Consider the following 24,271-nt stretch of genomic DNA (forward strand, 5'->3'; position numbering starts at 1 on the left):
AGGAAGAAAGGAAGGAAGGAAGGAAGGAAGGAAGGAAGGAAGGAAGGAAGGAAGGAAAGTGTCGGAAGGAAAGGAGGAAGGAAGGAAGGAAGGAAGGAAGGAAGGAAGGAATTAATTTCATACAGCCTATACTTCTGCTTTGATGCCTTTGTTTAAGTGAGTTGTTGATTAATTCAGAATGTAGATTTTCTAAGTTCTTGTCCATTGCTCTTCCTAACTTTTCCTAACTTTAAATAAAAAAACCCCTTTGTAATAGAAAGGCATTTTTCAAGAATTTTTCACTATGCACCATGAGCCGTTGTTGTCTGAAATTGTATAGGAAGTTTTCCATTGCTTCTTCCCACCCTGGTAAAAGAGGTTGTAGTAGGCAGTGTCAAACTATTCATTCATAATCAATAGGCATTACACGGGGATAAGAAAGCAACCATGGGAACTGTCACTTCATTATTGAAGTTAAAATGCCATATTTGAAAATATTTGAATCCAACTCAATCTTCAACTTGCTGTTAGATGAGCTATTGAAAGTGTGACAGCATGTCATGGTGCAAGGCTCCTGCTCATCTTGTTCATCTTCACAGTCACTTCCACTTCTTCAAAGCTGCTCATCCTCCCAGTCTTGGACTACCAAGAGGCCACATGGCTTTTAGTGCTCTCATTAGTGCTCTCAGATGCATAAGCTGGCAGACATCCCCTTCCCTTGATTTCCAAAAGAGGTGTATCATGCATATGAATGGTGCTGATGGATAGGATGCACTTGGTACTGAAAAATAGTGTTCCTTTTTCTTTTTCTTTTTTTTTTTTTCAGGTGGTTTCTTCCTGTGCTCTTAAATTTAGTATCTATCACCACTTTTCCAGTCCTTTCAGGCACACAAATATGGCAAGTGTTGCATTTCTCATTTCTGAAGAAGCATGCACAGGCTGACTGGATACACAGTCCTGTGGGGTGGACAGCAGTAAGCAGCCTGCTAAGGTTGCAGTAGGTTTGGGTGTAGACGTAGGAGATCATGAGATTATTTTTCTCAGTAGTTCATTATAAGCCATGGAATCATAGGATGGCTTGGGTTGGAAGCATCTTTTAAAGGTTATCCAGTCTAACCTCTGTCTCCTATAAGCAGGGACATCTTCAGGTGCTCTATAATGCAACAGAGGACGCATTTAAACTGTCACCAGTTTAAATACAGAAACTTTAAACTGTCTTTCTTTTCTTTGTGAGGTTTCTTTCAGAAATATAGAATTGGGAGGGTTGAGTTTGTTGCAAACTTAAAACCACTGTAGGTGAAATCATAACTGTTTGGAAGTGTTCCATGTTTTGTTTCCTGATATTTCTTGTTCTTGCTTCTACTGTAAGGAAACAAAATAGGAAACACAAGTCTGACAGCTTTTTCAGCTGGGCAATCTGGCATTTTATCACTTGAATCCTATGATGTTATAGTAGAGTTCCTTGCACTGATAATTCCTCTGAACTATCAAAGTTCAATATGATTTTGTGAAAGAAAAGTCCCCTGAAGATTACCAAAGAGCAAAAAAAGCTCTGTGCTTGGTTAGGGAAGCTCTTGAGTTGTAAATGTGAGAATTTCTGGGAGAAGTATCATATCTGGCCAACTCTTTTGGTCCTTCTTGAAGGCAAGGCCAGACAAACTTTTTATATACCCAGTACAGTTCCCTTTAGGTTCCTGATGAGGTGATTAAATTTTTCCATCATCCTCATATTTTTCCTGGTTCACAAATTTTGTAATCTAATTGAAACCCATAATGAAAATATTGCAGCCTATCTTTCAAATTCTCACTGTCACTTTTTTGTGTGAATCACATTCAAAACCTTGTGCTCACTTTAAGGACTCCCCTAGTGTAGTAACTACAATTTTACTACCCTTAATAAATTATTGCAACATACTGCAGCCCTCAGAACAGAAAATTAATTTTATAGATTAACAAGGAAGTGATCTCAGCAATGAGGAAGGAGTGACAAACGGGATGCTTCCAGTTGTTTGGTAAATTGAATGTATGCAATTTCACCTAGTTAAATATCAAGTTGGACTATGCTAAGTTTTCAAACTCTGAAAAAAACCTGCAACTAGAACTGCATGAGCTGCATTTATCTGTATTGTGTTTGTCAACTCTGCCAGTGTTCCTTAAGCTTATATTAAGGAAAAGGAGACATATATCAAGGAAAGACATGAACAGTCAGGACAATGATACATGCATGCATATATACATTTATATATATTTAAGGAGGGTGTGGACTATCTGTTGCTTAAATAAAGTCTTCCATCACTCCTAGTATTAAAAAACGGTGTGATAAGTGTACAAAAAATGTGAACCAGCATAGCTGGATTGTTTAATAGTAATATATAATATTTATAATATTATATATTAATTATATAATACCAAACAGAACTGCTTGTCAGTTACATCACAGTAGTGTTGAGCTGACTTCTCCACATTAGTCTTGTCTACTAAGGTTTATCCAAGTACTCTAGAAGCAACTGCTTCCACTTGGACTTAGAGTAAAAGTCATGTCAGTGAAGGTTCATCTGCCCAGAATAACCCTTCGGGGTATCTTTGGGAGGGGTCTGTTGGCTTTATTTTCATATGAAGAAAACTACAAATAATTAGACTATTTTGGTCCATATCAAGCAAATTTATTGGCATTCTTTTCCTTTGTGCAATCCTGATTTTACAAACTTAAAAAACAAATTATTGCTTATTTTCTGATACATTTACTCTGATTATTGAGCTTTTGTTGGATCAAAATTCAACAAATGGGTATACAATACTCGGATATCCAAGGCTTTAAATGCTGCCAAAGTTTCAACTCTCTATTAGCTTTCTGCAATACTGATAACGAGGCAATTGTTGCCAATAAAGGAAAAAACAGAACCATAAACTGTATGTAGAAAAAAGCAGGCATCTTTATGCTTTTTCTTGTAAAAAAAGTCTGTATGACGGGGTATTCTGTACATTCAGAAGGCCCTTACTATTTTTACAGTATTAAACAAAAAGGCTAAAGGGCTCCCAAACTGCTGTTTCTGGAACAACACCTGTCAAAAACACACCCCCACTCTTTCCTGATGCAAACTAATGTGGAGAGGGGCAATTCCTGGCCAAGCACCTCTGTCCCTGAGGTGTGCAAACCTGGCAAACATGGACTTTGAATTCTGCCGCAAACATGGTAACACAAGGGGCTGGCTCCTGTCAGGAGAAACATGTGGGGGTAAAAACTAACTTTTGTTATTATTTTGTTATGTCCTTATTGCAAACTTTGTCCAGGCAGACATCTTCCTGCCAGCATTCCCTAAATATTTTGTGCTGCAAATACACTAGGGAATACAAATTTACATTATAAAATTTACATTATTAAATGGAGATGTATGGGTGCATCCTTAAAGACAGATTCTGCACATATTTTTGAAGGTGAATGAAATTTACTGGTTCAAAGTCTATCTTGGGGTTCTACTAGGCTGAGAGGAGGCTGTCACTTTAAGTTTTATGGGGTCAGATGTCTTATGTTTGACTTGAAGGGGAAAATAACAACGAACTAAAGAATAAGCTATTCTTATAATTTCCTACAACCCTGTAAGTGGTCAGAGCTGGGACTGTTTATGTATCCATGCGTCATGGTCTGACACTGGCTAGAAGCCAGGCACCCACGAAAAATCATTCACTCATTCTCTTCTGCTGCAACTGAGCAGACGGAGGGGGAAAAGAAAAAAAACTAAAAGGTTCATGGGGTGAGATAAGGATTAGGAGAAAACACTGTAAGGGCAAAATATGTTCAAAACTTAAGAACTATGAAGAAAAATAATATTAACAGAATTAAAAGAGGGTAATAAGAACTAAAATGAACCTTTTGAGCAGCTTTGCGCCCTGCCCCCCATCCTCCCCAGACCTTCTTTCCTTTCCACAACAGTGCAGGGAGACAAAATATGGGGTTTCTCGTCAGTTTGTGACTTCTAAAAATCTTTCTGCACTTCGCTGAGGGAGAGGAGTCTCTTCTGTTATATCATGGGTTATATCCTTCCCATGGGAGACAGTTCTTAGTGAACTCCTCCAAGGTGGTTCCAATTTCCAGGAGTAACAGTCCCGCCCAACCTGCTGTAACGTGAGTCCTCCCATGGGCAAAGCAGCCTTCTCGAGCTACATGGCGTGGGTCAGTTTAGCTCATGGGATGTCGTTTTTAAGGATGACTTGTTCCGGGTTGGAAGCAAGGGTTCTCTTTCTCTATCTTCTCTCTCTCTCTCTTCGAGTTTCCCACTAGATTGCAGCTTTCCAGCATCCACGCACTCCAGCTGAACACCTTTTCTCACAGGCTGCGAGTGGACCTCTGCCTCCCCCCATGCACGTCACGAATTACAGGGAACCAGTTTGTTCTATTCTAGTCCTCATCATGGCTTGTAGAAGAATTTCAGCTCCCGGAGCACCTCCTGCCCCTCCCTCCTTTCAGCGATTTTGGTGTCGCCTTGTTCTCCTCACGTCTCCTCGCCTTTTCCTTCTCTCTGACTCGGGAGAGAATTGGTGTCCGCAGGTTTGTCCGTTCTCGAGTTCTGTCCACGAGAGGTTCTCAGAGGGTTTAGCAGCGCTGCAAGCTTGATCCCGGCCAGGCTCCACGTCGGGGAATGGCTCGTTGTGCCCCTGGCTGCTGCCCGCCTGGTCCCCGCAGCTCCGGCTGCATCCAGCGGCTCTCTTGGTGCCGGGCACCAGGACAGAGGAGCCGCCCCCGCTGCCCCTGTGCCCCCAGCACGGCCAGGCAAAGGCGGCCAGGCAAGCGTCGCCCATGCAGGCCACGCTGAGACGGGCCTGGCCGCAGGGGCCTGGCCGTGCTGGGAAGGGCCTCGGCGGTCTCCTTGACAGCCCTGAGAGGAGGGGAAAAAAGGGGACTTCCATGTGGTTTTTTCTTTCTTAAATAATGTCATCACAGAGGCAGCAGCAACTACTTCAATTGGCTTGGCAGCATGTCTTCTTTCAGAGCTAGCCCGCAATTGGCTTTGTCAGGCATGGAGGAAGCTTCCAGCAGCTTCCCACGGGAAAAAATCACTTCCGTGGCTGGTGTCTTCCTTCGTCATCAAAAAATCAAGCTATGGAAAACCAACACACCATAACACTTTTCATCTTTTCTCTTTCCTCTCAATTCTTAGAAATCCATTTTCTCTCAAATATCTACAGCTTGCCAAGAGTCCTTCCATTCTTTCCAAAGTTCAGCATAGTTTTTGACTTCATGTGTGGTCTTCCACCACCTGATTTGCTGAGCTGGGCTGTGCTTCTTCTTCCCCTCATACCTCCCAGACTCCTCACAGTGTCTGTCTGCTGGTCTTCTGATCCCAGGGCAGGGTCATAAAAGCCCTGGGACCCCTACCCAACTGGAGCAGGAGAAGGGCTGCCCACCACTGGAGAAAAAGCTCCAAGGTTTGGCACAGACAGAAAAACCATGTCCTGTGTCAGTAATGCTTTAAGAAGTGTTTTTTCCAAGGGCGCAGCAGCTGAAACGCTGTGTTTGTGGTTTGCAGAGATCCCTTTGGTCTTGTACCTGTTTGCCCTGATTTCCATCACCTGGCTGTGGGGAGGACTGCACATGGCTTACCGGCACCTCTGGATGTTAGTCTTCTTCATCATCTTCAACAGCCTGCAGGTAAGAGCCAGCATCTGGTCCTTTGGTCTTCTTGCTGACTCACACTGAAGGGGCACATGAAGAGGGTGTCTTGTCCACTCAGATTTGTCATTTTGGCTTCACCAGCTGAGCATTCAGTAACTCACTGTCACAGTATGGAAATGTGTATTCTGTTTATTTCTCAAACTGATATATGGAATGCTTATTAAAACAAGTGATGCATTGTTTTTAAACAATAGCACTATAATTGCAGTAGATTTCATTTCATAGATAATGCACTCTGAAAGAAAATTACTTGCTTCTCTATGTAGTGTTACTGAGATAATTATACCAGCAAAACTGAAGTATCTGCAGCCCTTGCAAAAATCACCAAGTATGTCAATTTTCTGTAGATAATAATAATAATAATAAATAATAATAAATAATAATAATAATAGTGATAATAATAACCACACAAAAAATTTAAATTCTGTGACTGAATTTTTTTTCCATTGTAAGCGGTGAGCCTTGAGGCTTAGCTTTTCTCATGTAGCATATATATTGGTAAAGCAAATAACTTTTATTGAAAATGGAAACAAAGACTAAATGTTTATCATTACTAATAAAAAATGTAAATAGCTCTTTCCAAAATTTCACCCATATAAGTGTTCCCACTGGGTTCTTTAGAGCATTGCACTTCATTTATACTGCATATTGCAGAATTATTTATAGAATAAAGGTTATTATATCACAGATGGGAAAATACCTCTGATGTCTGAAAACAGTGAAATTAGCAGGACATTTAAAATTATATTTCAAAATCTTTGGAGGACAAGTTCTTCTGGACTCCAGTATGCCCTTCTTACTTTTTAGAACAGAAATCTCTGTGACACCTTTTATTTCCCAATATTAAAATTCTTTATGCCCCATCAAATAAAAATTAATCAATTAAAAAAGGCATATTTTCACAAAATGGATTTATTTTAAATTCAAAATGTGGGCGTTTCCTTAGGCAGTATTAAAACACTTTCAAAATTACTTCTCAGAAATATTTTTTTAATTGAGGAAAAAATGTTTTTTATTCTCCCTGTAATGTATTTGATTTTTCTGTATATATTGTCATTTAATTATTATATATATTGACATATATTGGCTCTGCTTCACCAATAGATGTGGTATTTTTTTGGCTTCTTTCCTTAATGATAGTTACTAATATCTTAGAAAAAAACTGTATGTGTCAACAGGCCTGCAGAAGTTAATGCAGCATCTCTATTCACATTACATCAGTGTTGATCTTCCACATCAGGAAGAAAAAGCTGTTACTTTTAGTATTTCTAGCCCTAGAGAATCAGTAAAACCTGAAATATGAAATAAATCTTTTCTGCAAAGGAGCTGAAGACATTTCAAATGAATAGTTTCTTCCTGATTATTATTTTAAATTAAAACATGTATGTCTGGGGCTCCAACTCAAACAGTAGTAAACAAAAACTGTTTTCAGCTTTGAGGAATTTAATAACTTATACTCCCTGCTTTAAAGGTGGATTTTTATCCTTGGATTTTTGTAATGCAAAACATAGTAGGACAGTATCCACTACATTTTATAACTATTTACAAACTGGTTTTTTTACGTTTAAAGTTACCATATACTTAAAAGGAGAAGTTAAAAAAATAAAGTGGCTCTTTCACAGTACTACAGTTCTAATTTTTTTGTTTTAGTAGATGATTGTCTTTGGTGCTTTGTAAATCTTCATAATGAAACAGGTTTTAAAAATATTTCCTGGAATGCTCCTACATTTTAAATAACCATCCCATACTGACTGTTACCTTTTAAATTTAGGATTTATCTAGTCAATAAATGGAAAAACTCATGTATGATTCAGGTGGCCAGACATGTAGCATGAAATGAAAACCAGGGAAAGGAACAAGGTGAAAAGTCTGTAAATTTCTTTAATCTATGATTTTTATCAAATAATCAGATACAACTAACTAACTTAGAGAAAATACCAGTATGCAAAGTCTTTGTGTAGAGCATAATTATATATTACAAATACTGGAGAAAATGAAGGTTTTGCTATAGGCAGGTGTAGCTTCAGAAAGGATTTTTAGACCATGTTCCCATGATAAGGGGCTGGTCTTGGGCAGTACACACTTCCTGCTAAGAGTCATTCTGACCCACAGGCTATCCATAGCCACGTTTATCCATCTCATGTCCAGTGTCCTTTGAAGATTTAATCTCGGCCCATCTGTTTGTGACTGGGAAAGGAAATGGGACTTGATAGTGGATAACACTTTTTCATAATGATAACAGTGAAAACTAGCTGTCTTTGTTATGCGTTCTGTCTTTGTCAGCTCTCAGAATTGATGATTGTTAAAACAAGGTCATTTTTCTGCAATAAAAGGTGGGTTTACTATTTTTTGGTGAGCACTTCTGTTATACAACAAGCCCTGTTTCAACCAGAAAGCAATTAATTGTTCACTAAGAGGTTTTCTTACAACAGAAAAGAAGAGATGAAATAGTTTACAAGAAGCAGAAGCCTGGGACCCTGCTGCTCAGGAGCTATGGGCTGTGTAAAGAAGCAGAACATGAGCCATTAAAACATGTTTGATATCCAAATGGATTCAATACAGGAAATTGAAAGGACACTGAATATTATCCATTGTGATTGTTTAGCCTTATGACATGAATTTCCCAGGAAATGCACTTGCTTGAAAAGTCATCCACTCAGTACAAATTGTTTCCAAGCACTTCCTGCAGGAAACAGTTCCCATCAGAGACAAGTTTATAGTAAGAGCTATTCTAGTGCATGGAGGGGAAAGCAACCCTTTCTCTGTAACTTCACCAGTAAACATGCAAATGGGAGGGCAGTAGCTGCTTTACAAAATAAAAAGTACATTTATAAAACCATGAAAGAGAAAGAAGTGTGTTTGGGATATCTGGTATTTTGAATTCCTTAGCAGTATGCGACTAATTGTCCTCCCCAGACATCTGTGATGCAGAAACATACTCTATTGCTCTTGCGTGATAAGTCTTGGCTCCTCATCTTTTCCCTTGTGAAACAGAAAAAATGTTTACCTCTTTTCTTAACTTATGATTGTCATTGTGGATTTATTCACAAGATGCTTGTTTTTCTGGGGTCAGGAACGAAAGAGTAAGCTGCTATCTTGAGTACTTCTCTCAAATATTTGGCAGTTCACAAGATCTTTTGCATGTACTATACCCATCTAAACAATCACAAATGCATGTTTTTCATGCAGTTAGGGGAGTGTTTCTGATTTGTGTAGCCAATGTCAACAGAGGCATATTTGCATTCAACGGATACAAAGTTCAGGGCAGTGGGTGGACCTCTTCCCATTGTTTGCAAAGGGGTCAAAATGAGGCTTCAGGCCTGTTCCTAGGCTATTCTCTGCAGCTGACTTTCTTAGTATAATCTAGATAATTCTTTGGCTATATTTCCAGCAAACTGCAGTACACACCTCCATCCTCTATAACTTAGGGTGTATCTACATTGTAAACTACAAGGGTTTAGGTATGCCACAGCTACCCCAGTCATGGTTTCCTTGCAATAAGCCCCACAACTCTCCTGTCTCAGCAATAATTTAATTAAATTTTTCAGTAAGTAATTTGGAATTGAAATGTTAATATTATGAAATACTGTGGTATTACCCATCAACAGTATAAAACCTCAAATTTTCAGGAATATCAGGAGAAAAAATAAATGGCAACTACTAGTTAACCCATTATCAACAACAGTGTTCAAAAAAACAATTTGTGTTTGTTTTGGATGATGCAGATAAGGGTTAAATATCTTCCTGTTCTGTGTTTGAGCATACTGGACAACTCAAGCCCATGTAATAAGCATCAGTGTTATGAGCAAAGTACTTCTTCCCAAGAAACCATAGGAAAAATATGGAAGAGTTGACTGGTGGTTTTCCAAACTGGGTGAACAGGCTGACTTGCCTAACACACTGTCTCAGTTTAGAGACAAATTTTGCAAAAAGTTCTAAAAGTCAATTTTATTAGATTGCAATAAAAGAAGATTCAGAAGTTCAGGTACAAATATCTGAAAAGCCTTTAACAAGAAATATGGGCATACAGAAAACAAGTGAACAGGTGCACATCCAAACTTGACTTTGACTTGACTCAAGAAGATGAGATTAAACTTCATTAATTAAAAAAATTATTAAGATAATTTAAATAGCTGGGACAAGCTAGAATGGAAGGAAAGGCTAGCTTGAGTAGAAAAGGAGATAAGATATCAAAGAAAACTAGTAGGTATTTTGGAAAAAAAACAACAAATATTTTAATGAAACAGTAGAAAATATACTAAGAGAAATCAAGATGACACAGGTTTGGAAGGAGAAATAAAGTTTTAAAACTTACTATATTATAAAACTACTATACTATACTATACTATAAAACCACATACTATGATAGTAGAAAGCGAGTAAAGATACACTGTTTTGTAAATTGCTGCATTATATTATGCAGGAAAGAGTATAAACAAAAGTACACAGTTTATAAGCTCATGCCAGTACCAGTCTCAAATGAAATATGTATTTTTTCCTAGAACATACTATTCAACTTTGGGGTGTAGCCAGGGGACACAGAGAGGGCCACCAGTATAAATAGGCTCACTTCCTTTGTCTTATGACATCTCTAGGCATGAGATACGGGTAAATGTGGCAGGCTGTAAAGGGCTGCCTACAGATCTGCAAAAGGTGATTCTACACTGCAAGTAAGCCCAACAAAAGGCAGTGAAGATCTCATAGTAATGCCTTTTTACTATGATGAACTACAATTTTTTTCAAGGATATCCAGAAAAGGACATATGCTTGTGCAAATAGATACAGTCCAACCAAATCTTCTGGTCAGCTGAGTGCACTAACCAAACACAGTTAAACACAAGCCAAACAATTCAAATACTACCCCAGACACAAAACAAATTACACAGCCAAAGCAATTCTCATCTGCATTTTGACATCTGTTCAACAAAGCTGTTTCTGGTGGCTTGGATTCTTACCTGGGAGGAAAGACAATAGCATACTTAGAGCCGTTCACTTAACCTTGAAAGCTGTTCACCATGTGCATTTTTTTTAAGTAAAAATAACTGCAATAAAGCAAGTAAAGAAATCATGTCACTTTTGAAACGTAACATTTTTTGGCATCAGCTAAACTTCTGGGTTGTAATCATGATTGGACAGTAGCATTGGGTATGCATTATAGTAGCTGTGCAAACATACAAAGCTGTCCACGAGACTTGATTACACTGTGAATTAAAAGAATGCAACAATTTTATATCCCTTTTTCAATGTTTACAACTTCTGTCTTGAAGAAGAGTCCGCCCTGATCCTCGTTACCACCTGAAACATACCTTAACACATTACTTATAAATTATGGTAAAAGATTCCATTTAGCTATTCAAGTCCATACATAATGGACACAAAATCAGTCTATAGCTGAAGACAAAGAAAAAAGAGTGCAGTGTCAAGTAAACATAGGAAACATAGTTAGGGTATAATTGAGTATCTTTTAAATATACATGAGAAATTGATGTCAGAAGAGTAGCTTGTGTTCAGAGCTGTGTTTATATCTTTAAATAATACAAAGTGAAAGAGTGTACTCAAGTGGGCTTTGATTTACTGGATTTTCAACTAATCATAGAAAAAACATGTAGACTTTTCAGTGACACACGTAAAATAGAAAAATGTGACTATAATACATTTCCTAAAAAACAAATACAATAATTAAATAACATTTTAAATCTTCCAGCATCTGTGAAGTTCCTGCATATGTTTTTGAAGAATTTTACATTAATAATTTATTTCAGGAAGAGTGTCTTAACAGCAATTTTTTGCAAGAGAAAGTTAAAAAGCTTTTTTAGCCATTCTCCTCAGAAGGTGTTAGTAATGGCCAGAATAATGTAGCACATAACAAGCAGAAATGCAGCTATAACTTCTGCAATCAGTGGAAGTTTATCCACTGAAAAGGACTTGGGATCAGGTGTATTCTTCTCATTTTCCATCAATATGAGTCAACTTTTCTTACTGTGAAGAATAAAAAAACAATCAAGATAGTTTGCTATCTGTAACAAATCACTTTTTTTTGCATTGTTGCCAATCTCTTTGTGTCGCCATAAATAGCTTTTTTCCTTCTCTCTTTTTTTTTTTTTCCTCAACAGTGCAGGTACGAGTATCTTGGTATAATCATAACACAGAATCAATTTAATTTTTGCCTTTAAACTTAAACTACTGAATTCTTTACTGTTATTTTAAGACCATTAATTGATGGAGTTGAAAGTGTTTGATCCAAAAATGCTGAGGTGACTGAGGAGATAAGCATGATAGCAAGGAAAAGATAACATTGCTCTCAAATTTTAGGAAGGCAAAACATAACTCCAGAAAATTGGGGACTTACAGTACTAGGGAAAATTAAATTCCTCCAGGGAATTTGGGAAAGAATATACCAGACTTCACAAGAAGGAATTCATCCATCGGATTACGTTGTCATGCCTGTGCACTCAGAGTGGAGCCATACATTCAGTTTTGGAGTCCCCATGAGACCTGGAGAAAATGCAGGTGCCCAAGTGCAGGCTACCACGCTGGACAGAGGCGTGGATGGAGCATGTGTCCTTTGAGCAGTGCCTAAAGGAGCTAGGAAGATACCAATGGAAAATGTAATACCAGCATGCAGGTATTTGTAAGGTGGTTGAAAAATTACATTTTCATACTCTTCCACTCTACTGTCTTCGTACCCCCAGGTAACAGCAACAAGGGCACATTGCCATGAAACTTTGGTGTGGGAGGTTCAGAGTGGATATCAGAAAAATAATTCATGAGAAGGAAGTAGGGAACTGGAACTGTTTCCCAAGGAGGTTCGGAATCTTCACTGTTGTAGGGTTTTATAATTCATCTAGACAAGGTTATACTGACCTGATTAGTGGACTCTGAGTCTACTGAATGACCTTCAGACATCCCATCCAGCCAGTGTTTCCTTATTTACAACTGATTCACTGTGATAGATGAACACCAGTTACATGGACTGAGCCCATTTTTCAGGAAAACAGCAAACATTACAGAACTAATGATAAACCCCCAAAATCTGGGCATTATAGAGGTAAGAAAGTTTAAATAAGACTTCATCTTTTGGAATGACTTTGAAGCAGTGGATACAGTTTCATATGTTTCAGCACTGCAGAGTGGTCTCTGTGCATACATATCTTTCTGCTGAACATTGTTGCCTTATGGAGGCTGATCTGAACTTTTCTATTAAATAAATGCATGTGAAGTTTCAATACCCTCTAGGAAAAGAACCATTCCCTTTTCTTCCACCCACATATTTCCTGCACAAGAACCATCTATGCTGTATAAGCCTGATGTTTCACCAGTATGTAAAGGATATTTTCTCCTTTTCTTTGTCATAAATAGAGATGAAGCCTAATTTCATCTGTAAGGGCTGAAATAAGCCCTTATCTGGGAGTTTGTAAAATTGGGAGTTCGCAAAGTTCATGTAAAAAAAAGTAAATATTTTCCTTATTTTATATACAGCTTCAGTGGCCTTCAAGCAACTACTACAGATAGAGTGAATGCTCTACTGATTCTATCTCTCATAATTTCATTACTACTCAACATATTCATGACATGCAATTTTAACAGAATCCATGATAAGCTAAGATTTCATTAAGTGTTTCATGAAGTAACACTGAAATAGCTGTAATTCAGTAAAGATTGACTTAATAAATGTTTTTCCCCCCTGAAGTGTATGCAACATAAAGACCTCTTTAAGTATTTTATTGTATCCTTGACTTAGAATACATTTTAAACAGCTGTCACCTTTGGAAATGTTTTAATTTTTTGTAATGTCATCCATCTGATGAGGGTGGAAGGAATGTGATTTAAAGGACCACCACCCAGCCATGATTTGTAGATAACTTTTGAATTGGTAAAAGAGCACAGGAAAGGGTATGAAAAACATATACAGATTGGGAAAAATAAAATCAAGTCAGGTTGGTCCTTATGGAATCAATCACACAGTCATTATAGAATAAACCATGAAAGAACTTCCATCATGTATGTAAAGTTATTGCATACAGCCATCAGTGTGAGTTCAGAAGGAGTTCCAAACTTAAAAAAAATAGAGATCATTTAACAAGTTTTCCTACCTAGACATAGTCAAAATCATCTTGAAACCATCCATGAGACCAGTCTTTGGCAACTTTTTCTAATAGCAGTTTAAAAAAAGCACTGGTATTAATCTAAATGCACATAAACTGCAAATACTTATTTTACAGTGAGAACAAAGCAGTTCTTTAAGTACAGTTGATAATGACTTTGCTGGCTGATGAAGTAAGGAATCAGAAGTTTTCCAAACTAGGACAAAATTAGCCTAAAAGAAACGCTCTTTAATGGATTCTTTTTAGAAGTGCTTTCCTCTAATGAATCACAGAATCAGCTATGTTGGAAAAGCCCTTTGAGCTCATTGAGTCCAACCTGTGATCCAACACCACTTTGTCAACTAGATCATGGCACTGAATGCCATGTCCAGTCTTTTCTTAAACACCTCCAGGGATCATGACTCCACCATCATGGGGAGCCCATTCCAATGCCACATCACTCTTTCTCTGGAGAACTCTTTCTAATATCCAGCCTAAAATTCCACTGGTGCAGATGAAGACTGTGTTCTCATCTCCTGGTTGTTGGTGTGGACTGAAAAGAAGGTACCTGGCCAAAAGAAACAGTGACTCTTTGAAACAGTGGTGTGATATAAAAATAGGTTGTCTTTAACTCAAGAGTGGTTTGGAATAGAATGAAGAAAAAATCCAGGAAATAATGCTGGGAGAATTATGCTATACATCAGCAAAACTTCTTTCTGCTACAGTAGTGGTTCAGTTACATCATATATTCTGTGTTTTGATTTTGGCAACTAGAAGCCTGTTCATTTGATAGCAGTTTTACAGTTAAAAATCAGATACAGTAAATAATACCTGGTTTGGATGTATTAACATTATCATACTAATCCAAGCTGTTATCTGCTAACCTGGACAAAATAAAAGCAGCAGATCTGTTTAACTCATAGGCAGGTATTTAAATACAGCTTCTCAGCAAAACTGAGGGAGTAAGAGTTAAGGAAAAAATATGGTGAAAATAAAATGAGAAAGATAAAAAGTAGTAATAGTAGATCTTAATACTAACCTTTACTTGAATTTTCCTTGTGAGCATGGCAGAAGAAATGCTAGTATAGCTGTTTTATTACAGAGATTTAGATATTGTTGTTTATTCAGAGGACTGATGTATTCTACATAATGAAATGGATGAATGTTAGTCTGAAGAATGACTTAATAGGAATTATATAAGATCCAACCACACCAACTGCAGAATTATGCACTAAGATGTGAGTAGTGAAAGAATTTTTGCTATAAATTGATCAGCTATATGTATGTATATACATATCACAAAAAGAAACTGGGATGAGTGTATTACTTACCTCAGGACAAGTGCAAATCAGCAGCATAATGTAGGTCTGAAAGAAGCAAATACAATGCTCACTCTGTAAACAAGAGCAATTTAGATCGTATTGTTAAGGGTATTGGTGTTGCATTATTTGGGATCCTGTGGACATTTCTAAGCTCATTATTTCAAGAAATGAATTCCATTTATTGTAGCAGTAGGAAGAAAAAAGCTTAAGTGGTGAGCAAGGATTTGAAAATCTTATTTCAGAAGCCTTAAAGTATGTCACATGTTATCTGTCATTTATTGCCTGTGTCCATATTTGCCTTGATCCAGCAGCTGTATAATCACACTGGTGTCATCTTGCGTGAAAAACAGTATAACCTAGTTTTTTAGTGACTTCAATATGTTTTCAGAATTTAATTTAATTAAGAAGAACTTTTTGAGTTCCAGCATCTTGGTTCTGTTCAGAAGGCAGTGTGATGTGAGGGCACAGACAAAGTATTGAGCATCTTTCATAGATACTTTCACTTTGCCTGCGTCTAATAGCACTGACAGCTGTGGGACAACAAACACTTAAACATCTAACCTGCTCAGAAACACTGACTGTGGTGTGACCTCAGACCACTAAGTTCTTAAAGATTTTCAGTGTTCCCATCTGTTAACAAAAAGTCCATGAATTTAAGGAATGTGTTAACTGCACTGTTAACTGTTATAAATAATTTATAAGTTGGTTTGTTTGAAAGTATGTGAATGTAATGTTGCCAGTGTTTCCTTTTCGTATCGAATTTTGGTGATGGATTTTATTCTCCAGAAGGGAAGATGTCAACAGTTAGATGTGAAATCTGAATATAACTGCTTAGGAGCAGCTCTCTCAGGAGGTTTTCTGATGCATATGAGGACTGCAAATCTTCTGGGTCTGGAAGGAGTTGAGCAACTGTGAAACTGGAGCTAACCACAGTTGGAAGAAAATTGCTAAATTATATTTTCTTTATTTTCAGCAAAATGTCAAGCATTGCTCTTTTTCTTTTGCCTTTACAAAGGTCAATTAGATTTAAAAAAGCATCAAATCAACTTGTACTGACAGCCGATTGTTTAAATCTTCAGATATGTTGTTTCGCTATTGCAACAGAGACAAAAAAAAATTTTAGTGACAAAGATCCTCAATTACAAAACTAGGAACCACACTGAATTATTTTTTTCTCTATATATCTTCTTAAAGAAGAGTGATCAGGAGATTTAGTTTGAGAGGGCTACCATTTATTTTCAGTGTATGGGTACCTATGACTGTGTGTAAATAAAGTACATAATCTACTGGAGACTTGCTAATGTTTTCATTGTACTTCAAAAAATATGAAAGAGTAAAACACGGTGAAAATTGTGACTTACCCATATATAGGTTCAAATGCTCTGCATAACTGATGATAGATTTTGAAATTTCTGTTTCTTATGCCCCAGAAGAGTTCCAGAAAAGAGAAAATTGGCATTTTAATACACAGAGTGATTCCATTCCGAGTAAAGCAGAGCCAGCAGTTCTTGCAGGACCTTTTTCCCATTCCTGACTTCTGAAAGGTAGCAGGAAAACAGTGGTTCTCACCATGGAGACTAATGCTTTCCTTTAAAGCTTTGGTATTTTCACATTAGCTTGTCTGTCTCCCCCATTATTAGCCAAGCAGGCCAACATATTTGACAGAAATTTTTACTTCATAAAAGGAATATGTATTTACAGATCTGTTCCCAATTCTCTAGATTCATCTTCTTTAGTGAACAGAAAAGGGTTAGTCACACTCCCCATCACTGGGTACCTAATTTATAAAACTGACTTCCAGACGCTTTTTCTGTGGTCAGCAAGGAGGGAAATATGATTTCAGAGAATGCTTCACCAGAAACATGTGAAGTTCCTGCTTTCACTTAATGTAACATTTGTGTATTTAGGCTCTGTGATGTCATCCCAAAGACAACACTGTTGTTAAGCATCTTTATCCCCTTTTGCCTGGATTTAAAAAAAATTATAATCAGGACATTGCATACATTGAAAACAGAAAGTGTGAAATCACCCATCCCAGTATTTTTTGGGTTATTTCAGAATCCTTTTTCATTTTCCCCTAAGAAATAGGTAATCTCAAAAGGAGAAACAAATTATTTCTATCCACATTTCCACATGGTCTTTGTTGACAATGTAGACAAAGCACTCAGTGAGGCCATAGAGTCATGATGAGATTTTTGGACCACTTGAAGGTTTTTTTAGAAGTCACTGTCTAAAGACATAGTCTAAACTCTAAGAAATAATCTAGAAAGCATTTTAACCGAGATCTAGGTGTGTGTGGTAAGTTTTGTCCAAAGTTATTATACGAAGCCCTTGAAAAACAGCTTAACTATTCTACCTTCCTTGAGGACACATGAAATGCAACTGACGAAGTTTCTTTAGAGTAGATTATGAAACTTTAAAATATTTAAATTAAAGAAAATTCTGTTGATTTTGCCTCTCAGCAAATATGTTTGTAGAAAACCACATAACTATTTGGTATATTTAGATAAATTTACAGAAATTTAAAAATATGGAAGATAAGACCTTGGAAATGTAGTATTTTCACTAATTTTAATTTAAATTTAGTTTAATTCATTAATTTATTAATTTATATATTACTAAATTTTAAGTTCATATGTTGAGAAGAAATTTCAAAGAACACAAATAATAATTTTCTGCTTGTGCAAATCATCACAATAGTATACAATGATATATGAAAAACAGACTAAATTGTTTTTATTTAAATTTTTTTTTGTAGGTCACCTGTTGATAGCCATATCTGTCTGCCTGTCAGTCTACAGAGATGGGTATTATCATCTCATTATAGATAGCTAGAATAAAACCCATGGGAAGATAAGTGACTTTTCTGGGGTCAGCACATTTGCAGTATGAAGCAAACTTAATGGCTCCTACATTTCTGGTTTGTTCTTAATTTATTAAACCACATTGCCACCAATCTCTCAGTCTGTATTGCCTCAAGTACTTTCTTTTTGGAATGGATTGTATTTTCTAATTGGAAACCAAATTTAGTTCTAATAGAGCATTAAATTCCTTTAACAGTAAAAAGAAGGAGCTGTGGGATGAATGATTTTCAGGACAATCTAAATAAAGACCCTCTTCCTGGAAATGTCACTTTTTAGATTGCCACCCTCATTTTCATTGACAAAGAACATTAGTGCATACTGTTTAGCCACTTTGCTGACATGGTTTGGCTTAGTTTTAGTAAAAATTATTTGTAATAGATAAAATTTGAGGAAAGAAACTAATGGTACCATCCTTGCCACAAATTTTACTTCTGGTAATGTAATTTTGTGTCTAATTTTACCTGTATCTTTGCAGGTAGTAATTCACTGCACATGAACCTTCACTTGAGGCAGTGAGTGCAGTTTCAAGTAACTGAATGCATATGCTTTGAGGAGCCCTCTATCTGAATTCAGAGGAAGGTTCTGTGTGGAGCGGTTACCTTACATCTAGGGTGGAAGTTCAAGTGAATTATAACTTGAATTTTTGCTGAGTGTTCAGAGAACAATTGTGTCTTGTACCTGGTTTATCAATATTAAGTCATCTTTACAGAAACACAGGCATACAGTTTTGTGTATATAGTTATAGATATATATAATTACAGGTAAATACAAATTAATATATAAATATTTGAAAATATTTTTTATGTCTTAGCTCAGACAGCACCATAAAAAAGCCCTCACAAGCTGCTGTAGCTTTGAAAGACTCCTAAGGAGAAACATGGACTGGCTGTGAAGCGTATATGGAGAGAGAGGCAAAGGTTTTACTCAGAGAGGCCTTGGAGAAACTGGCTTGGCTAAGTAGTGTCATTATGTTACATTACACTGAAGTCCTCTGAGGGACCCTGCATTGAGGACCACCATCCCATTGTTGGTGGTGGAGGCATTCTGCCCAATGTAAGAGCAGAAAAAGCAGAAGCGTGCTCAAGTTCTTTCCATTCCCAGTGTTCTCATTGGAATGGAATACTGAAAATCACCCTACAAATTTTTGCATTCATTAAATTATATTCATTATTTTAATTAATAAATACATTAAATGTCACTGCCACACCAGGCTATGAGAATTCCAGTACTTCTCTATGTCACTGGGTTTTATAGATTTGTGTTTAATCTGCTTAACATAAAATTGCTTCAAAATCCACCTGCCTGGCAAAGTTTCCCTGTCTCATTTCAGAATGTCTTACAAATTCCCTCAGGAGATTGCTTCTAACTTTCACCAGGCTTTTCATTACTTACTTATCAGCAAGGAGCCAAAATGCTTCTGCAGACAGCTGAACATGTATGTTTTGGAGGTGGAAGTAGGTCAGTGTTCCCCCTGAGGTCTGACCTGTAAGTACCTCCAGGCTTGTGGGAGCTCACCTCTCTCTGTTGGTCCTGCTCAGCAGGCAGAGCCAGTGCTGCCTGGGATCATATGTGCAGGGAGGAAGGAGGCTGGAATTTTCTCCCAGCTCTGAGTGGTGGAGGGATAATGGCAGAATTGGTAGCTGCCTTGCAACTACTGGGAACAAGAAAGTGCAAAGGAAGACAAAGTCAGAAAGTATGAAAGTAAAAAACAAAACAAACAAACCCCAAAACCAACATCAGCAACAAAAACAAAACTAAAGAAGCGCTTGTTATAATCATGTACTCTCTTAATCCACACAGCAGCTCTGCAGCTGATGACTGTCTTTGTTTCTGTGCTGGACTTGCCATGCAGCTCAGACAGCTCTGTCAAACACTTTGAATGATTTTGGAATGAGAAAACATGCTCCTGCAGGGCCAGCAGTTATTGCCGTAGAAAGGTGCTGGAAAAGAGTAGAAAGTAATCTTCAGTCCTCACACAAAGTGGAAAACCTCAGAAGGACATATGTTCTATGCTTAGCAAAAGGAAAATAAAAGCTAAAATCAAAACAAAACAGAAACAAAACCAAAAACAAACCAACAAAAAACAGCTGAAGAACATCCATCCTTCAATAGTTCCTATATTTTTTTCCTCTGAAGAAATGCTCCACAGATAGCAAGAATGGGTCGCAGACCAGGTGATATCAAAATCCTTAACATTGTTAAGTGCTGCAAACATGTCTTAGGTCATTTCTAGTATTCATCCATTTCAGGGAATTTCCAAGAAGGAGAAGGGAGCTTCTCATTTTCCAAGTGCAAGGAGAACCAACAGTTTCGATACATATTTAATGACTTACACTATTTTTTGCTGACTATGGGTAAAGCTATGTTATGGCAAAGTTCAATGAATATACCAGCACATGGAAACCAAATGTTCCAATTGCTTAGTTTTGAAATATATATATCCTTTTTCATTACATTGGTATGTATTGACATACAATTTCACTAAATACTAATTAGTAAATGCCATGTAAAATATAAAGTAATAGTTAATTACACTACATATATATACTTTGTTATGTTATATAGGCCATTACTCCCCCAAGTGTTGTTCTTATCTCAGAGAGGCAGAGGGATCCCTTTTTAGAGCCACTGAAATTGCCTCAATGTTAACTTAATTTGCTTTCTATTTTCTGTAAATTTTCATTCTTTTATATATATATATTTGATATTAGTTGGTATTTCTGTTTAAGTCTGTTTAAAAAGCCCTGATGGAAATTTTTGTGGCAATGATCTTTTCTGTTAAAAAAAACCAGCTGTAACACACAAATGCAAATTCTAGAAAGCTTTCTTAAAAAAGCCTTGAGACAAGGGTTTTAGTAGAAGACTGACCCTAGTGGGATTTAGTGCTCCCCCAGAAAGTTTTCTGGTGACATCAAGCTGTGTGTTGCACACACTGGAGGGAAGCAATGCCATCCAGAGGGACCTTGCCATGCGTGAGAAGTGGGTCCATGCAAACCTCATGGAGTTCAACAAAGCAAAGTGCAAGGTCCTGCACTTGGGTCGTGGCAATCCCAAACACACCCCCAGTTTGGGCAGAGCAGTGACTGAGGGCAGCCCTGAGGAGAAAGACTTGGTGTGCTGGCTGGAGAAAAACTCAACAGGAGCCGGCAGCTTGAGCTCACAGCCCAGCGAGCCAAACGCACTCTGGGTGCATCCAAAGGAGCGTGGCCAGCAGGGCGAAGGAGGTGATCCTGCCCTCTGCTCTGCTCTTGTGGGACCCCACCTGGAGTGCTGTGTGCTGCTCTGGTGTCCCAACAGAAGGAGCACGTGCAAGTGTTGGAGCAAGTCCAGAGGAGGGCCAGGAAGTTGATAAGAGGACTGGAGCATCTCCTCTAAGAAGACAGGTTGAGAAAGTTGTTGCTGTTCAGCCTGGAAAAGAGAAGGTTGTATAGAGACCTCCTAGCAACCTTCCAGTAACTGAAGGGAGCCTACTGGAAATCTGGAGGGGGACTCTTTACCAGGAACTGTAGTGAAAGGACAAGGAATAACAGGTACAAACTGAAAGAGGGGAAATTTAGGTTACATATTAGGAACAAACTTTTCACTGTGAGGATCGTGAGGTACTGGAACAGGTTGCCCAGGGAGGTTGTGGATGCTCCAACCCTGGTACTGTTCAGGGCCAGTTTGGATATGTGTTTGAGCAATCTGGTATAATGAGAAGTGTTCCTGTCCATGGCAGCTGGGGTCAGGACTAGATGAACTTTAAGATGCATTCCAAACTCTTAGCATTGTATGATTCTGTGATCATATCCATATTTAGTATGAGTCTGTTTTTTATTTTATTCTGAGTAGTGCTCCCTGTGAAAAGAGATCTCAAGTACTCTCTTGAGGTACGTTTTATTCTCTGCTTGCACAGACTCGGAACTTATTATCTCAAGCCAGAAAGTGAGTGATTTCAATGACAGAGCCAAATTATACCTCCACCTACTCTTGTTCACCTACTTGTCAGATATGGAAGGACATCTAGTCTTTGTCCTCATTTGTGCCCACATTTCCCTTTTCTTGAGGAGCATACCTGACCAAAACAGCTTTATCTTCCTGCTCTATAAGACTTGTCTTCTGCCATCCCTGAATCTGTGGAAAGGCAGTATCTATAGGATTTTTTCACTAAAATCAAGGGAAGTAGGGAGTATAAATTACTGACAGTTCCCATGAATATCACTTAACAGCAAAGCCTGCTATACAAGAACTCTAGTTCTGAGACGCTCAGTTGTCTGGTAAAATTGCTTCTTGCAATAACTTACACATCTGTTATTCTGGATGTAAAAAGCATAAAAAAGTAATTGTAAGATACTTGCTGGGGTTGGTTTTAACTAAGGGATGGTTGAACATGGTTAGACCTTGCTGCATGTCTGTAGCTCTCTAACTGGCTGCAGCATCACCAAAGGGTTTTCCAAATAGTCAGAGAATGCTGAAGTATACAAACACTCTATTCCCATCAGTCTTGCCCTAAAACACTCAAGCAGAAGATATGACAAATAATTACACCAGTTGTCTACACCTCTTCAGTTCTGTCCAAGACAGAGTTTTTTGAGAGTTTTCTTGCATTTATGGCTTCTGAAGTTGCAGAGTTCTTGTTACAACTTTTTATAGCACTGCACTGAAATGCTCCTAAAAAGATAGTTTATCCAATTTGTCAGTCAGGGTAACAAGAATCAAAGAGACAACAGCAGGGATAAGAGAGATCAGGACATGGAAAGAATTCATAAATGAGGAAAAATGTTGTTATAACTTCCAGCTTAACTCTTGAGATTTTCTGTAATGCCATGTAACAGATCAAGCATAAGCACAAAGTTAGCTTGCTGTCTTTTGACTCTTCCAGTCACTAAAAACCCACTTTCTATTCCCTGCTTCTTTTATCCCTGTGCATCAGTTGTTGATGCACATAAATAGAAATTATTGTTTTAACAAAAAAAATAACAATAGAAATAATAATGTACTGCAGGAGTAGCTCTTTTTTTGACTGTGCACTGTGATGCTACTTTGGTCTTTGAATGTAGTTTTTTTAATTGTTAGCTTCTTGTTTGAGTTTTCAACTTGCTTGCAGATATAACTAGAGAATTAGTTATGAGACTTACAGCATTTCTTGAACTAGGAGCAGGGGTTGCAAGGGTTTTTTCATCAATCTTCTCTGGGAAAGATGTAAAAGCAGTAGTAGGGTTAGATTGTAAGGTGTGACCTAAAATGTAGGTTTGGTTATAAATGTTTACTGTGGAAAGAGTAAATGTTCAAAAAATTTTACTAAGCATCTGTGAAAACTCATGACCTCTGATATTTCTAGGAGTTGAAAAATGTATGAGCATAACCTTACTGTGTTTGGTCTTCCTGTTTGTTCTTTTTTTGTGTAAGGTTCATCAGTGGACAAATAGTCTGGTTTCAGTGCTATGTGATCTGGCTGTTTTTTGCTACCAGAGCTGTTCTTATAGGATAAAGCATAAGAAGAATCTAATGCAAAGAGGACCTCAGAGGGTGGTGTCTCCAGTTTCTGTTGCCTGTGCAGGAAAGAAAAATTTAAAAAAGGCAGAGGGGGAAAAAATTCAAGGGCTAAGAATTGGGACGGAGATGGGGAGCAATGGGGTTCCAGTCTCCTTTGTCTGCTCGTGTTTGTTCTTAACCTCCTGCCACCATTTGTGGTTGCTGGGATTTGCTGGCCCTCACAGAGCACTGTAAGGAGTGGCTGCAGCCAGAGTTGTGAGGAGAATTGCAAGCTGCTTCTAAGTGCTGGCTCTACCATGTTTGCCCTCCACCTCTCCCAAGATCCTACCTTTGGTGTTCGACTCAGTATTTCTTTCTTTCTCAGCTAAGTTTGAAATACAAAAATAGGGCTTTCTTCTTATTTCTGGGATAACTGAGTTGGAAGGAAGTGACAGAATCTTATTCTAGCTTAATCTACGTATTTGGCATGTTTGGCTAACCATCTGTATTTTCACTGCATTTCAAACTTAATGCTTGTCTGTCAATGTTGAATCTGTGCCCTTGAAATGAACAATAATAACTGACCTGTCACAGTGAGGGTGGCTGTGACAAGCCTTTAGGTCCCCTGACTTCAGGGCTGAGGGTGGGGAGAAAATAATTAGGAGTGGGAACAATGGAGTGCCCAAAAAGAAAACTACTTTAATGACAAATAAAAAAATGATGCCCAGAAACCAAGTGCAGTGTAGGGACAAACTCCAAAGACCAGAAACAAGGGAGAATTAACAATATATAGTTTTGGGTGTGGAACATGCTAGAAATAACATCATACATGGAACACAAGTAACCAATGGGTGAGTAGAATATGGATAATTAACAGTGCCAAAAGGCTCTTGGGTG

General features: G+C 37.8%; 1 protein-coding gene across 1 annotated transcript in view; it reads left to right on the plus strand.

Annotated features, from left to right (window-relative positions):
- ADGRV1 (adhesion G protein-coupled receptor V1) overlaps positions 1-24,271 on the plus strand; it is a 254,889-nt gene that overhangs the window by 212,843 nt on the left and 17,775 nt on the right. Inside the window, exon 87 of the mRNA XM_088054108.1 lies at positions 5,505-5,626. Within this exon, the coding sequence (XP_087910234.1) occupies positions 5,505-5,626 (122 nt within the window). The remainder of the gene's footprint in view (positions 1-5,504; positions 5,627-24,271) is intronic.

This window comes from Pseudopodoces humilis, chromosome 4 (genome assembly GCF_049639895.1).
Source record: "Pseudopodoces humilis isolate 2021_Gansu_Grassland_sample_001 chromosome 4, ASM4963989v1, whole genome shotgun sequence".
Taxonomy (NCBI): Eukaryota; Metazoa; Chordata; class Aves; order Passeriformes; family Paridae; genus Pseudopodoces; species Pseudopodoces humilis.